General features: G+C 44.6%; 1 protein-coding gene across 1 annotated transcript in view; it reads left to right on the top strand.

The window, feature by feature from the left end:
- The window catches only part of TMC2 (transmembrane channel like 2), a gene marked incomplete at both ends in the record, with an annotated part of 81,696 nt that extends 67,637 nt beyond the window's left edge, over positions 1-14,059 (top strand). The window contains 4 exons of the mRNA XM_082857810.1: positions 4,680-4,805; positions 8,142-8,220; positions 9,050-9,161; positions 13,962-14,059. Coding sequence (XP_082713936.1) covers positions 4,680-4,805; positions 8,142-8,220; positions 9,050-9,161; positions 13,962-14,059 — 415 coding nt within the window. The remainder of the gene's footprint in view (positions 1-4,679; positions 4,806-8,141; positions 8,221-9,049; positions 9,162-13,961) is intronic.
- Between the last annotated feature and the right edge of the window lie 2,372 nt (positions 14,060-16,431).

Here is a 16,431-nt window from a genome sequence, read left to right as displayed (position 1 = left end):
GAACCCACGCCCCCTACAGTGGAAACACAGAGTCTTAACCACTAGACCGCCAGGGAAGTCCACAGCTGAGGATATTTCTTTTTTTTTTTTTTTGAAGATCAATCTTAGTAAAAACTTTTTTCTCTTTTTTTTTAATTGAAGTATAGTTGATTTACAATGTTGTGCTAATTTCTGCTGTACAGCAAAGTGATTTAGTTATACACATATATACATGTTTTTAATATTCTTTTCCATTATGTTTTTTTTCCAGGAGATTGGATATAGTTCCCTGTGCTATACAGTAAGACCTTGTTGTTTATCCATCCCATATATAATAGTTTGCATCTATTAATCCCAAACTCCCAGTCCATCCCTTCCCCTCCCTCTCTCCCCCTTGGCAACCACAAGTCTGTTCTCTATATCTGTGAGTCTGTTTCTGTTTTGTAGATAAATTCATTTGTGCCATATTTTAGATTCCACATATAAGTGATATCATATATTTATCTTTCTCTTTCTGACTTACTTCACTTAATATGATAATCTCTGGTTGTATCCATGTTGCTGCAGATGTCATTGTTTTGTTCTTTTTAATGGATGAGGAATATTCCATTGTATATATGTACCACATCTTCTTTATCCATTCATCTGTCGATGGACCTTTAGGTTGTTTCCATGTCTTGGCTATTGTGAATAGTGCTTCTATGAATATAGGGGTGCATGTATCTTTTTGAATTATAGTTTTGTCCAGGTATATGCCCAGGAGTGGGATTGCTGGATCATATGGTAGTTCTATTTTTGGTTTTCTGAGGAACCTCCATACTGTTTTCATGGTGGCTGCACCAACTTACATTCCCACCAACAGTGTAAGAGGGTTCCCTTTTCTCCACACTCTCTCCAGCATTTGTTATTTGTAGACTTTTTAATGATGGCCATTCTGACCAGTGTTAGATGGTACCTCATTGTAGTTTTGATTTGCATTTCTCTAATAATTGGTGATATTGAGCATCTTTTCATGTGCTTACTGGCCATTTGTATGTCTTCTTTGGAGAAATGTCTGTTAAGGTTTTCTGCCCATTTTTCAGTTGGGTTGTTTTTTTGTTGTTGTTGAGTTATATGATCTGTTTGTATATTTTGGAGATTATAGCTGAGGATATTTCTAAGTAAAGTGTTGAAGGTGCAGCCTAGTTTCTTCTTGCTGTTTATACTAAAAATGTGAGAAGAAAGAGATAAATTGAGGAAAGAACTGATAAGCAAAAAGGAACAAGGACTTGATGATTTGGGAAATTCTCAGTCTGTCCAGTTTGCAGAAGACTCTAAAAACCGGTCCACTGTTAGGAAAGCATGCTCTAAGGAGAAAGCCAAGGAGGAGGCTGGACAACATTTTGCTAGTGCTTCTGAATGATCTGAATATTCATTCACACAGATGATTCTTTTAAGCATGTAACTCGGATCCTCTCAACCATCTCAGCAGAAGCCAGAAATAGAAATGGAATTATCCAGGAAAGATCTGTGTAGGACCCTCTTGTGTAATGGACTGAATTCCCACAACATACATGGAAGCCCCACCAAGTATTTGAGATTGTTGTATGAGCAGTATCAGAGCTTGGACTGAAAGGGGCAGAGAAGAGACAAAATGAAGGAAAGCTGTTGGACTCCAAATATTCTATAGTCAGTAAACAGGCTGATCAAATCTACTCAGCTGAAAGCTGTGCTACTCTTCAAGAAAAAGGAAGGATGACTCCGAGGCCAGAGTCTTGGGCCTGGAGGGCAGAGCTGCAGGCAGGCACAGAGGGTTGAGCCGAGAGAAAATCATTCTCAGGCCTTTGAAATCTAATGGAATTTGGCTGACTGGACTTCAAAATTGCTGGGAACTGGTGATTCCTTTCTTCCTTCCATTTTCTTCCTTTTGGAATTGGAATATCTATAACTGTTATCCTATGGCTGACCCACCATTGTACTTTGGGAGTAAATAACTGGCTTTCTAGTTTCACAGCTCCACAGATAGAGAGAAATTTTGCCCCAAAATGGATCACACCCCAAGTCTCACCTACACCTGATTTAGATGAGATTTGGGACTTTTGAGTCCATGATATTTAGATGAGATTTTTGGACTCTGAGTTGATGCTGTAATAGGTTGAGACTCTGGGGCATGTAGGGATGGTGGTGAATATATTTTGCAGGTGGAATGAGTGTGAATGTTTGGAGGCCAGAGAGCAGACTGGTGGGCTGAATAATGGCTCCCAAAGATATCCAGGTCCTAATCCCTGGAACCTGTGGATGTTACCTTATACATCAAAATGGTCTTTGCTTATCTGATTAAGGATGTTGAGATGGGGAGATTGTCTGAATTACCCAGATGGGCCCTAAATCACGTGTCCTTATTAGAGGGAGGCAAAGAGATATTTGACTATAGAAGAGCAGTAAGTGATGTGACCTTGAGAGCAGAAAGAGATTTGAAGATTCTATGCTGCTAGCTTTGGAGATAGAGGAAGGGACCATGAGCCAAGGAATGCAGGGAATGAAGCTCTAAAAGTTGAGAAAAAGAAACGATTCTTCCCTAGAGCCTCCCTCTGAAAGGAGAGCAGTCCTGCTGACACCTTGGTTTCAGTCCAGTGAAACCATTTCAGACTTTCTGGCCTCCAGAACTGTAAGAAAATAATTTGTATTGTTTTAAGCCTCCAGTGTGGTAATTGGTTACACAGTAGTCACTGAAAACTAATGCATCATCTAATATGTCATAATTCAATGACAAAATAATCCACATTCTCTTGTGACTTAAGCATCACATTTGAAGTCCACTTTTCCTGTTTTTACAAAATGGGTATGTAGCAGTAATTTAAAAAATAATAGGGATTTCCTGGTGGTCCAGTGGTTAGGACTCTGCACTTTCACTGGCGAGGGTGCGGGTTCAATTCCTGGTGGAGGAACTAAGATCCCGCAAGCTGCAGGGCACAGCCAAATAATACTACTAATGATAAATTAAATGTTATGATGTGGTGATATGCATGGCACTTGAAATGCTGTCATGTTATAACTACATCATTGCAATTTGTAGTGTGCTGTGCAGCAGTACTAAGCATTGAGATGGCCACAGATGTTTGCTAACACAACTACTCATCTCTGCTATTATAGCACAAAAACAACCAGAGACTATACATAAATAAATGAGCGTGGCTGTGTTCCAATAAAACATTTGCAGACACAGAAGTTTGAATTTCATACTTCAATTTTTATGTGTCACAAAATATTATTCTTCTTTTGACATTTTTCCAATTATTTAAAAATGTAAAAGCCATTCTTAGCCCACAGGCCTTATAAAAACAGGTAGCAAGCCAAATTTGGTCCATGGGCCATTGTTTGCTAACCCCTGATTGACACATAAGAGAAAAATGAAGCTTCTAGATGCAACATTTTGGAGGGCACTTATAATTTGACAGCCCCATACTCAATGTTTTATATGAATTCATGTCTATGTCCTCTAAACAATCTGAGACAAATGCTGTTATTATATTTATAATACCATATTGTATATACTATTTTATTATTGTACTATATTATACGGACGAGGAAACCAGGGCAGAGAAATTTTCAGTATCTTGCCCAAAGATATCAAACCTCTGCAGCACTAACCAATAGAACTTTCTATATGAGGGGAAAAAATCCACATCTGCTCCTCAAATATAGTAGCTATTAGTCACATGACTCCTTGAAATGTGTGACTAAGAAACTGAATTTTTAATTTAATTTAATTTAATTTTAATAACCACATTGAAAAGTACAGCTCGGGCTTCCCTGGTGGCGCAGTGGTTGAGAGTCCGCCTGCCGATTCAGGGGACACAGGTTCGTGCCCCGGTCCGGGAAGGTTCCACATGCCGCAGAGCGGCTGGGCCCTTGAGCCATAGCCGCTGAGCCTGCGTGTCCAGATCCTGTGCTCCTCTAAAAGAAAAGTACAGCTCTAGTGGGGAGAGTGAGGGTATGAATACAGGCAGAAAGTGAGTAAGTAAATTGTCCATGGTGTCCCATAGCTAATAAATGGAGGAGAGAGGATTTAAACCAGGAATTTCAAACCATAAATTCCTGTTCTTGGCACCAAAGCTACCAACCAAAAGCCAGGAGCAGACAGTAATCTCTGGGCAGGTATTTGTGGAAGGCAGTCTGCATAATGGTTCTTAGGTATTTGAAGAAAATCAAAATTACTGTTGTGAACAGTCCAAGAGCCTGCCCTAGGCAATACTGGAATTCTCATCTGAAGACTAATTGTAGGTATTTTCAAGTCACCATGAGGCTGTCCATCACATCAGTATCTGGAGAGCTGCCTCCAGGCCCAGGAACCCAGAGGAAGCTCCATGTTCGTCTCGTAGCTACATCACAGGCCATTTTCTCCAATGAGAGTATAGGAGAAAACCCATTTTCATCTTGCCGAGGAAGGTACCAGGCACAGGAGACCGAGGTAGTTTGAGAGGTTGTGAGGCCCCGAGGACTTGAAGCTGGGGAGCCAGGGTGCTGAGGCAGCTCTAAGCCCTCGCCTACAGGGCAGCCCCATGTGGGGGCTTTTTCCACTGCAGTCCCTGTGGAGAAGAGCTCTGTTCTTCCAGGAGAGTAGTCGTGAGTGGCGGCCTGGACCGTCCAGGGTATGGACACAGTTGTTTATGCCGTATGAGCTTCACAGCACGCTATAATGTATTCTCTCCTCTTTCCAGTGGGAAAAACAGAATGTATGACGTCATCCAAGAGACGGTCGAAAACGATTTCCCAACCTTCCTGGGCAAGATTTTTGCTTTCCTCGCCAATCCAGGCCTGATCATTCCAGCCATCCTGCTGATGTTGTAAGTTAGCCAGGGGCCGTGGCTCTGCCTCGTGGAAACCTCCCCGAGACTTCCTTGGCAGGTCCTTCTTTCTTGCCCTCTCAATCTGGATTTCCCAGAAGCAGAGTCTCAGACAAAGACTTAAACGCAATCTAAATCGCAATTGGAGGGAGCAGTGTGTGTAGGGAAGTAAGACAGAGAAGGGACAGGAAGGTGCATTCTTACTACTGGGGTGACTTTAATCCTGCTGGGAGTTCTGGGAAAGTGTGCCTCTGAGTTATCCCGCTCAAGGGTGAGGGATCTGGGGCATCTGTAGACCAGTTCCCATCCATCACTGGTTGAGTGTTGCTGGGAGATGTGGAAGGGAAGAGGTGTTGGTTAATTACCCGGCAGTTTGGGCCAGCTGCCTTCATGGACAGAATGGTTTCCGAGTGTGGGGCGGGGCTGCACTGGCCGCTGTAAGTCTTTCAGTGAGCACACCGAAGATAGGGCCCAAAGCATAAGGTGAGTGCTGGCATTGTCTGCAGCACCCTCCAAAACATCCATTGGAAATATCAAAGACCCCTTCCCCAAGAACGCTGAGGCCTGATGCAGCCTGTCCTTGGCTGGGCCCGCAGGACTTCTCTACAGAGCACCCCGTGCACTAGAGTGTTCGGTGCATTTGTCACCATCCCTCTCACAGACTGAAGATGTGGGTGGGCTTGGCAATATCTGTATCCCCAACACCAGCCCCATGCCTGGGGCGTAGGAAGCAAACAATGAACGCTCAAGGAAGGAGCAAGGCAGGAAATTGTGAAATATTCCTAACGTACAGAAACATACAGACAAGCATGTACAAGATCACAAGATTAAACAGATGTTAACATTTAGCAATATTTGCTTCAGATCAGTCTCTCTTTTTAAAAGAAAGAAATGTTACACTTCAAGCCCCACCCAGTCTTTCTCTCTCCCTCCCTCTCCAAAGGTGACCACTATTTGGATTAGTTTTCATCATTTCCAATCTGGACCATTTAATCACGTGTACGTACTATTGTTTTCTGAGTTCAAAAATTTTTCATGACTCGTTCAGACTACACAGCTTTCCTCACTCACGTTATGTTTGGGGGACTTTTTCATGTGGATACACGAGCACACATTTTCATGGCTCTGTTGTATTCCATTGTGTCACAAAAATAATCAATAAACAATCTGTAATAGGAATAGAAAAGAGTTTTATCTGAGCCAAACTTAGGACTATAGCTCAGAAGACAGCTTCTTAGATAACTCTGAGAAGTTGCTCCAGAGAAGCATGGTTTTCAGCACAATTTTATATCTTGACAGAACAAAGAACATTAAACAAATCAGGAATACATTCTTTCAAGGTTTCAAAAAAGAAAACAGATCAGCACACACACAGCGAGTCAACATGGCCTTGGCATCTGGGAAGCGAATCTTATCATCAAAGGAGGACCAGCATTGGAATCCTAGGAAAGGAGACATTTAATCTTTATTTTTCACATGGACATTCTTTACTTCTGGTCAATGTGCCCTTTTCTTTCATAATTAAAATAGATATAGGAGGTCCCTGGTGGCCTAGTGGTTAGGATTCTGGGCTTTTACTGCCGTGTCTCGGGTTCAATCCCTGGTCAGGGAACTGAGATCCCACAAATCGTGAGGTCACCAAAAAAAAAAAAAAAAAGCAGATGTACAACGTATGCTTGATAGGTCACAAGCAGGCTGCTTTAGTTAGCATAAAATTCAAGTTAGCTCATGTATAAACCAGAATGACTTCCCCATGCCTCAATATGTGAAAATTTCTTTTATCAGTTGTGTGATTAAACCACAGTTTAACCATTTCTCTGCATAGAGATAGGTTGTTTCCACTTTTTGGCTATCTCCTTATATGTCTCCTTGCGTGCATATTACAGTTTTCTCTAAGATAGACTTCTAGAAGTGGTATTGCTGGGTCATAGGTATACGTTTCTTCAATCTTTGAAGATAGTGCTGAATTGCTCTCCAAAATAGGTGTATTTCCTTACATCCTTGACTTCAGACATCCTCTGCTTCTAGTCCCGGCATGAAGGAGGGCTGACATGGTAGTGACAACCACCTGAGGAAATTCTGGAACCCAGACACCAAACCTGACCTTACAGGGCGGCACAGGGAAATGCTAAGCTTGGAAACAGCCTCAGGAGGAACACAGCCACGCAGGAGCATTTTATCTTCTCTGATCTCTGGTTCCTCCCTAACAAATGGGCTGTGAATTAGGAGAGAGGGCAAGGCCTTGTGGGCGCCTTCCCAACAGATGGTGGTCCCTTGCCTGTCATCCTTCTGGCCTCTTGTCGCCCACGGTCCTCTGAGTCTTTGCTTCAGGAAGCTCACGGGACAGCCTCTGACCCATACTCTACCAAAGGCTGCGTGGTTCCTCCCTTCTGCCTGTAAGAGAGCTCGAGGATTCTGCTGAAGTGGCTCCACCTCAGGATCCACCCTGAGGGCAAGGATCAGAAGACCCAAGAAAAGTGACAGATAAGGACAGGCTGTTGGAGCACCCAGTCCAGGAGGCATCCCGGGCTTTTGTGGCCCCTCCTTCTCAGGTGGTACATCCAGGACAAGCCCCAAATCCTAGATCCTGTGAAAGGGAAGCCCAGGCTATAGCCTCAAAGGACACCCAGCCACCCAGTCAGCCAGTGGGGGCTGGACTCTGAAAACCACAAGCCCAGGACAGACATTCCCATCAGGGCACCCTGGGTAGAGGGCCTTTGGGGTCTGTGCAGTTGTGTTTCTAGGCAAGCTTGGAGCAGGTCACTTAGCACCTCTCTCTCCTCTCTCCGCACTTGAAGGCTTTGGCATCAAATGTGGTCTCCGACGAATGCAAATTGATAGGGCGGCCTTGGGCAAGTGACTTAAACTCTCTGCATTCCAGGATGCTGACCTGTAAAGACAGGAGTCATCCTTTCTTCTTCACAGGGTTTCATCAAAACCAGTGAGACGTGGAGTGGGATGCACATGGCACAGAGCCTGACACAGGGCAGGTATCCAGGAAACACAAGCAGCTGTTTCTGCAGACAAGAAACCTGCCTCTCCCCTGCCTCTTCAGGTTCCCCAGAAGAGGACTGATTCCTTTAGTTAACCTTTATTAAACACTCTGAGAACTAGAAATGTGTTCAATAACATAGAGAGAGAACAGGGATGTCCAAGACCTTGTCAATGATGTTAAGTGGAGAACTTAAGATGATGGTAAAACCTCCCTCCACCCTGCCCAGAGGCAAAGCCTGGTCACCTATTCCAGGAAGCCTGCTGTGATTCTTCGGGAAAGGTGTCCAGCTCTTGCCATTTTCCAAGATCACAGTACCCCCGGAGCATGCTTTTCTCTTGCAGCCTGGCCATTTACTACCTGAACTCAGTTTCCAAAAGCCTTTCCCGAGCTAATGCCCAGCTGAGAAAGAAAATCCAAGCGGTGAGTCTGTCGGGCATTTTCATTCAAAAAGATGTTATGTTTTTGGTTTTTGCTAATTTGCTCTTTGAGCCCAGTTGTATTCTTTAAATGGCTTTCCTCTAAACCAAACCCCAAATTATCCGCATGGTAGGAAGCAGCCTTGAGAGACTCAATGACATGCATTTATATTCTGAGGGTATTTGGGAATACATAACAGTAATGACTTAAATTTTGAGCGGTTGCTAAAGAACAGGAGAAACTCAATAGATTAAACCAATGTTCATACACAATAAAACCAGTACCCACAGTAATTCCTACCTATTAAAACTAAAACTAGAAATACTAAAGAAAACAGCATTGTCAGAACAACATAGTGCTTGTGCCCCATGACCTAAGGAGTCTCTTAAGTCCCCTCCACACTGGGGCAGCCTCTCTCAACATCTGCTGACACGCTGACTGCCTCTTCTGCTCTCCCAGCCCCCAACTCCACCTTCTTCACGTGGTAAATGCTCTACACCAACCCTCCCTAAGCCCTGCCTTCCTTGCTTCCTCACCCCCTCTTCTGGAACTAATCTCATCAGCCTCACTGCCAGTTCCCCACCCACACTTCCTCCTGCCCAGGTATAGAAAACCATTGAAATACAGGATTGGCAGAGGTTCTGTCCTCCCCTGGCCAGATGTTCCTTCAAATGCCATGCAAACCTGAGTCCCAGGTGCCCTCTCCAACCAGCGGTGAGGACAAGAACCGGCTATTGAAGGTGGCTGCCCTCTAGATCTCACTATCCTGGGCTCCGAAACTCAAACACTCATTTCCCTGACCAGGATCAACCTTTCATTTTTTTTCCTGCAGCTACGTGAAGTTGAAAAGAGCCACAAATCTTTCAAAGGCAGAGCCACAGCCAGAGATTCAGAGGACACAGCTAAACGCAACTCCAAAAATGCCACCCAGCTCACCAAAGAAGGTAAATTCTATTTCACAATGATTACTTTTACAAGGCCACGTGGGAAAATGTAAAGAGCTAATGCTGTGAAATCAGGTACATCTGGGATTGAAATCAGATTTCTGGCAATTATTAGCTGTATGAAGCTGGGCAAAATAAAACAAGAGTGAATCACAGGCAACCTCGAGGGGTGGTACAAATGAGGTGGGATTATGCATGTGAAGTGCTACACAGACTTCCTGGCACAGAGAACCAATGAAGGTGAGCTGGTAGGAGGAGGAGGAATGTCTGTAAAATGGGGAAATACCAGGGTTGTTTCCCTCATTTCTATCCCCTGAGTCTCTCACATTTTCTATGGTGGTGGTTCTTAGTCATTTCATCTTCGTTTCTGAAGTGACTTTGTCTTCTTCACTCTCATTCCCGAGTCTGTCATTTCCCGTGTCCTATCCTCTTAATATCTGGCTATTTAACCCAATGTAGGAGCATTGGGTTTGTGTCCCATCCAGATCCTTTAAGATGCTCTGAGGTTGGCTGACATGGATCACTGCTGCCAGGGATGGAGGAGGTATTTGTTTTGTGTGTTGTTTTAAGCATTTTCTTTAGGAGGAGAAATAGGGAGATTTGCATCTAGCAGCTGCTGCTCCCACCAGAACCAGTTTGTATTCTCTTAGAGAAAAGAGCAGCACTGGAATAGCTAGGATAACAGGGTGAGAAAAAGCCACACACATTCCAAAAAAGGTGTCACAGAGCTTCAAAGGGGAATAATCACAGACCATCTCTACCTTGGGAGTGAGGAAAGGTCAAATTGAAAGAGACCATCTCTGATCTGATCTCATTTTCCAAGGATTGTCCCTGTGTCAAAATTAAAGTGTCAATATGTGGTAATTTTGACCTTCGATGTGGAAATTGAAAGAGATGCACAAGAAATGGCTGAGAGTTTAGGAGTTAGAATTTTTAGTGCAGAGATTACTTATCATTTATTTGATGCCTTTGTAACATATAGGCATCTCTAGGAAACAGAACCAAGAAGAATTTAAGCACATAGCAGTATTTCCCTGAAGATGAAAATCCTCAGTTCTCAAGCTCCAATAGTGCAGAGAGTGACTGTAGAAGCAGATCCGGAGCAAAAAAGGGCACCTGTGTGTATCCCTAGCAAACACTTGTTGATATTGGAATAGCAATAAGTATTAAAATAAGCCATAAACAAGTGGATGTTACAAAAAGAGGACAAGAGGTCTGTGTCAATGTGGAACCTATTCCTGGTAAGTCTCCAAAATATATGGAAGGCATTTCAAAACTACAGACATTCTTGTCAGCAAGATCAGCTGCAGTCCATCAATAGCTTGGAAGCCTCATTGAGAGATGGAATGCAGAAGAGCGAACGGCTGGCACTTATTGTGGAGCAGAAGAAAGTGTTTTGGGGGGGCTTTTTTGTTTGGGTTTTTTTAATTATTTATTTATTTTGGCTGCGCTGGGTCTTCATTGTGGCATGTAGGATCTTTAGTTGCAGCATGCGGGCTTAGTTGCGGCCTGTGGACTCTTAGTCGCGACATGTGGACTCTTTGTTGCGACATGCAGACTCTTAGTTGCGGCATGTGAACTCTTAATTGCAGCATGCATGCAGGATCTAGTTCCCAGACCAGGGGTTGAACACTGGCCCCCTGCATTTGGAGAGTGGAGTCTTACCCACAGGACCACCAAGGAAGTCCCTGTAGAAGGTGTTTGAATTCACCTAATTTTTCCACACAGGGCAGGAAATGGAATAAATGTGATACTATGTTGTCATATCACCAACAAAAACAAGACAAAAAGATGGAATGGACCTATTTGGACACCGATGGAAGGAAAAAATAGGTTTATAAAACATTTAACATGAGAAAGCAAGAAAGTTACATTGGTTTGACAGTGATCCATTCATGTGCCCATGATCTTGGGTGGCCTCGGCCTGCAGCGGCTTTAAGCAAGGTTTTGGTTCCCGGCCACAGATTAAGGTAGGGTTGCAGCAGTGAGAGTGCAGAATCCTAGCCACTAGACGAATGGTCAGTGATAAGGCCCTGACCCTTCAGCTTTGCAGAAAAGAGTTCCCACAAAGAAGGAAAGTAGTGAAACAAAGTGTTTATTAGGAGGAAAAAGTACAGTACTTGTGGATAGACACACGGGTGGGCTCAGAGAGAGAGTCACGCCCTTGTGGTAATTTAAATCACTTATATGGGGCATTTCTTCTGGGTTTCCTTTGGCCTATCATTTTGATTTGCCTGGTTCTGAGTCTGTATTTGGTATATCTCAGGGTCCTCCCCTGTGTGTGTGAGCATCTCTCAGCCAAGATGGATTCCAGCAAAGAGGCCTATGGGTGGCCTTGACATCGCTCCCCTTTTGACCTCCAAGGAGCTTTCTAGTCAGGAAGGTCTCCTTGACTTCAAGAATGAGAAATATGTGGTCTTTTATCTCTTATCTGGGCAGGACCCAGCCTCCTCTCTTGATCGTCCTGCTATGGATATTTTGGAGTTTCTGTCCATGAGGAATGAACTCCAGCTGCTTACCCTTGGGGGTGGCCCCATCTATCTCCTACCTCACCTACAGTCCCACTGTTCCTGTCCACCTTACCCACTCCCTTCCCCTCCTTTCTCTACTGCTGCTGATCTAAAGTTTGCCCCTCTCCAAATTTGAATTTTTTATTACAGATCTAAAGCTCTTTCTTTCCATTTTATGCTGATTAAGTCAATATTACAGTATATGAAAGGGTTATGTGAACACATCAGTGGGACTAGGGTGTGGGGGAGAGCTGAGGAAGATGGTTAATCTTTCCCTGGAAAACTCCAGTAACCTCTGTTGCTGCCCTCATTTAGCTTCTCTTTCTTGAAGTTAGCACTAGAATGACACTGATGTAACAAACAGGCCAAAAACAGCTAATGGCTCAAACACAATAAAACTTTATTTCTCACTCCATAATGTCCAAATTGGGTGTTTCCACTTGATGACCACTTTCTTCCCAAGTGGTAATGTTAACGTAAGTTTGTGTGCCTGATGCCAAAATATTGGCTCTCTGTGCACTGATGCCAAAAGGAAATATGAAGACAGAGTTTTGGAGGAACGAGAAAGAGTACCTTTATTCTTTGCCAGGCAAAGAGGGAACACAGTGGGCTAGGGCCTCAAGAACTGTGCTCCCCTCCCTGGGGAATAGAGGTTTATATCCCAGGTGTAGGTGGTCAGGCTCAAAGTAATGAAGGTCTTGCATGTTTTTCTTTTCTTCTGCAAATTTACAGCCAAAGCTGGCCTCAGGCAGCTCAGCAACCAGGTCTGGTGTCCCTGAAGTTGTCAAGACATTCTTTTTGAAATGCAGAATGCTACAGGGCAGTGTAGGGGGAGAAGAATGCCAGGTGCAGAGAACAATTCCTATGGAGTCAGCGAGTAATTAGCTTTGTTTAGCTTTGTGAAGGACAAGTCTAGCTACAAGTGTTTGTTAGTAGTAACCGCTAAAGAATAACCAAGATTGCTTAACTCTTTCAGGCCTGTTTATTCTGTTTCCCCAGCCTGTTCATTGTTTCCTTATTTTCCTTGTTTATCAGAAAAGAAAAGTCTCATTTCTATTTAAGTCTTATTTCTATTTTTGCTGCAACATGCCCAACACACAGTGAGGCCAAACAAACTGAAACGTCGGAGTTTGGAGCAGAGAAAGGTTTATTGCAGTGTCATGCAAGGAGACAGGTGGTTCATGCCCTAAAAGTCCCAAGCTCCCCAGAGGGTTTCGACAAAGCATTTTTAAAAGCCACGTGAGGGAAGGGGATCCTAGGGTGTGTGATCAGCTCATGCACAGTTCTCTGATTGGCTGATGGTGAGGAAACAGGGTGGTGTCACAGGGGTTAATGTTATCAGTCCTTAGGCTCCAGGAGGCCTGGGGCTATGTGCTCATGGTCATCAAGTAGTTAACCTCTTCCATTTGGTGGGGTGTTTTCACATCTATAAAACAACTCAGGAAATGTGCATCAAATACTGTTATCTAGGTACTTCAGAGAAGAGCTAAAGCAGAGGATATGGGGGAAAGCCTGTCCCAGGAAGGCCCCATGGGGTCCTGCTCCGTTACAGTGATGTGGGGAACCCTGGCTCTGTCCATCCTGTGATTCTACCTGCATCAAGCGGGGACGGGGAGGAGCCTGGAGGTCACACATGGACATGGTGCCCATCAAAGCCGGGGCTTCAGCCACAGGCCATACCATCCACGATGTAAACTCAGTCTATCTCTATGTCCCTGGAACTGGATTTGGTGAAGAACAAGCCAGTAATTGCCCCCAGCTCAGAGTTGAAGGAGGGAAACAAGTAAGAGAAAGAGCTGGAAATGGATCTGATTAGCAGGAGCACCATTCTGGGGTTGATCCAAACAGTTTCCATAACCCTATTATCATATTTGACCCTGGTAGCCACCTGTGAGGCTGTTATTATTGCTCCAATTTTATTCTCAAGAAAACCAGGCTCACAGAGTCTAGCCTAAGGTCAGCATTCAAAATCTAGTTCTCCAGCCAGCTCCTCCTACACAGCTGTTTATGCCAAGACTAGGCCAAGGTGCACCTAGTTGCCTGAGGGTGATCCGACCATTCTCACATCACTAAATAGGACTGAAAGCTAATGACAGCACAGGGCAGCTCCAGAGAGCTCCAGTTCCACACCAGAAAACTGTAGGGAAATCTCCCACATCCTCATTCTTGTCTTGTTCATTTTGCAGGGACCGCACATCACCCTGCTAGCCCAAGCCAGACCCTGGACCGGAAGGCGCAGGGCTCTAGGGCCTCCAGTTCTGCTGGCAGGACTGTGTCGCCTGCCTCCCAGCACCCCCTGGCGTCAGACCAGACTCTGGCCAAGCCCAGCCTCAGGCTCGTCCTTGGAGGTCAGCCTCTGGAAGGAGTGCTCAGAGACCTCCCCACTGACAGCTGGGACTAATGGAGCAGGGTCCTGGGGCTGATCCTTGGACTCTCACCGGCTCATCTCACCCCCACAAATCGTTCTCTCTTCCTCTCTCTTCTCACACACATGCACATTCTCCCTCTTCTCAGTGAACGTGGGAACCTTGATTACTCAGTCTCAAGCCCTTGTTTGCTACCAAAACAGGAGGACAATGGCTTTATCCACCTTTTAGAAGAGCTGAGCCTTCCCCTCACTAACTGCCCTTCCCTGTATCTTGGCTCAGGCAGCTCTAGACCTTGCACTCACAGCGGTTTCCCTCGGCTCCAGACTTGGGAAGAGGGGGCAGGACCATGACCACCATCATAGACTTTTTGCAAGGAGCCCATGTTGGGACAGGTTTCTGGCAGCCCCATCAACTGGGAGGAAGTTGCAGAGGGACCCACATTCCTGATCACCACCTCTATCCAAAGGAGGTGAGCCAGTGTAAACAAAAGGTTGAAGAAGCCGATGAAAATAAAAGTAAATGAACTAAAGTCCAGCCTTGGTGAGTGGGAAGATGGTGATTCCCCAGAAACTAGCCTGAGGGGAGCTGATGCCATCAAGCACCAAAAATGCACTGGAGCCTCCCTGGCAGCAAGGCAAGGAGAGAGAGCAGTGTGGTTCTCCTTATCTAATTGAAGGAAACAAAATATTTCTCAGGGCATAAAAATCTTTCTCATGCATGAAATTCTAAAAGGAATTTGATTGTTTATTGTAAAGGGACACGGAAGATGGTTTTGGGGGGAGTTTTGCAAAGGGTGCAGTGCAGAGCCTTGTCTCTGGCAATGCTGTGTGTCACATACTGGTTCTGTGCAGAGGTCTCATGGGGGCATCAGCCCTGGAGGCCAGACCGCTGAAGAGGCCTTGCCAGCAAGGGCAAGTATCAACAGGGTGCCAGTAACAACCCAGGACTTCCAGTGGTTACCCTCAGGCTTCCAAGGTTAACCAATATCCCTACACACCCACCACAAACACAGACAAATTATCCTGTTCTGATGATGCACAACTTTATGTGAAGGAATGTATTTGTTATCTGTTGCTGCATAACAAATTATCCCCAAAACTTAACAGCTTAAAACAATAAACATTTATTATCTCACACAGTTTCTGTGGGTCAAGAACTTGGGATTGGCTTCACTGGGCAGTTCTGGTTCTGCATATTGCAGTCAAGATCTGAGGCAGGGCTATGGTCATCAGAAGATTTGACAGGGCTAGAAGATATGTTTGCAAATGGCTCACTCACAGCTGCTGGCAGGAGCCTTCAGTTCTTTGCTGGCTATCCACAGACTTGATTACTCCCCACGTGGACCTCTTCATAGGGCTGCTTGGGTGTCCTCACAACACAGCAGCTGATTTCCCCCCAGAGCCAGTGATCCGAGAGAAAGCAAAGAGGAAGCCACAAGGCCTCTTATAACCTGTTCTAAGAAGTTACACTATCAATTCCACCAGTTTCTATTCATTAGAATGGAGTCACTAAGTCTAGCTTACACTCAAAGAGAAGGAAATTTGGCTTCATCTCTCGAAGAATTTTTGGACATATTTTAACAGGAGATCTCCTAATTCGAATAGTTACCAGATCTCTATCAAGAAAACGCTAAAGCTTTTTTGAAAGACATCCGTCAGAGGATTCATTAATGATGGCTCCTGCTACTGTCAAGCGCAACAGGAAACTAGGTGAGCTAGGGAGTTGGGTAGAGAAAGAAGGCAAGGGTAAGAGAGGAGGGATGTTCATGTGGTGTGGCTTTACAGCTGGGACATGTCGTTAGAAAACTGTCTAAATTGTGCTTTCATCTCTGCATTCTCAGGTTTGATCTTCCAGCTAATTCCATCTTAAAGCTTCGCTACTCAGCCTATCCAGGGGTCATCAAGCATGAAGACCACTCTTCCCTCCTTCCCTCTTTCCTTCCCTTCCTTCCTTCTTTCCTCTCTTTCTTTCTTTCCTCAGCTCACCTAAGAATGATTTGAACTAGAAAGTCTATTTAATAATTCATCCATAGGAATATAACTGGTATCTTACTGATATTACCTTAGTTTGTCTGTGAATTTGTCTTACTGGAGGGAAATGAAAGAGACACTGAATTTTTCTGTCAGACACTATTTCTACAGGCTGATCCTTTCATTTCTAATAATATACATGCTCAATGTCTATAAAGAGCTCCATTATACACAGAACCACATAAGTAGGAACACACTTTTGCTGAAGATCAAGGGGGACACCTGATCACCCCGTGACTCACACACTCACAGAAACTGGGAGTGATGAACCAGCCAGTAGGTACCTGGGCAGGGTACCAACAGCATCCACTACACTGGTGATCCTCAATTCAGATATGCTTTGTAGAGCCCTACCCAAAGC

Source organism: Leucopleurus acutus (assembly GCF_964270905.1).
Source record: "Leucopleurus acutus genome assembly, chromosome: 16".
Classification (NCBI taxonomy): domain Eukaryota; kingdom Metazoa; phylum Chordata; class Mammalia; order Artiodactyla; family Delphinidae; genus Leucopleurus; species Leucopleurus acutus.
The sequence above is the reverse complement of the archived record's forward strand: the minus strand, read 5'-3'. Positions and strand labels throughout refer to the sequence as shown.